Source organism: Fulmarus glacialis, unplaced genomic scaffold (assembly GCF_000690835.1).
Source record: "Fulmarus glacialis isolate BGI_N327 unplaced genomic scaffold, ASM69083v1 scaffold31420, whole genome shotgun sequence".
In the NCBI taxonomy this organism is placed as follows: Eukaryota; Metazoa; Chordata; class Aves; order Procellariiformes; family Procellariidae; genus Fulmarus; species Fulmarus glacialis.
Genome location: NW_009186291.1, coordinates 1 through 267, shown reverse-complemented (window position 1 = coordinate 267; position 267 = coordinate 1). Strand labels below are relative to the sequence as shown.

General features: G+C 68.2%; 1 protein-coding gene across 1 annotated transcript in view; it reads left to right on the top strand.

Annotated features, from left to right (window-relative positions):
• LOC104083854 (cell death activator CIDE-3-like) overlaps positions 1-185 on the top strand; it is a gene marked incomplete at both ends in the record, with an annotated part of 395 nt that extends 210 nt beyond the window's left edge. Inside the window, one exon of the mRNA XM_009587503.1 lies at positions 36-185. Coding sequence (XP_009585798.1) covers positions 36-185 — 150 coding nt within the window. The remainder of the gene's footprint in view (positions 1-35) is intronic.
• Between the last annotated feature and the right edge of the window lie 82 nt (positions 186-267).

Genomic DNA, 267 nt, shown 5'->3' with positions numbered 1-267 from the left:
CCCCCCAGCCCCGCTCACCCCCAGCACCCTTGCAGGCTCAGAGCGTCCTGCTCGCCCCGGGTCCCGTCTCGCTGGTGCTGGATGAGGACGGCACCGCGGTGGAGACAGAGGCTTTCTTCCGGACGCTGGAGGAGGGCACGGTGCTGATGGCCCTGAGCAAGGGGCAGACCTGGGCTGCCTCCAAGGTGAGGGGGGGCAGGAGCCTGGTTTGTCCCATCTGCATCCCATGCTGGGATCAGCGGGGAGATGATGCTGGGCTGGGAGGTA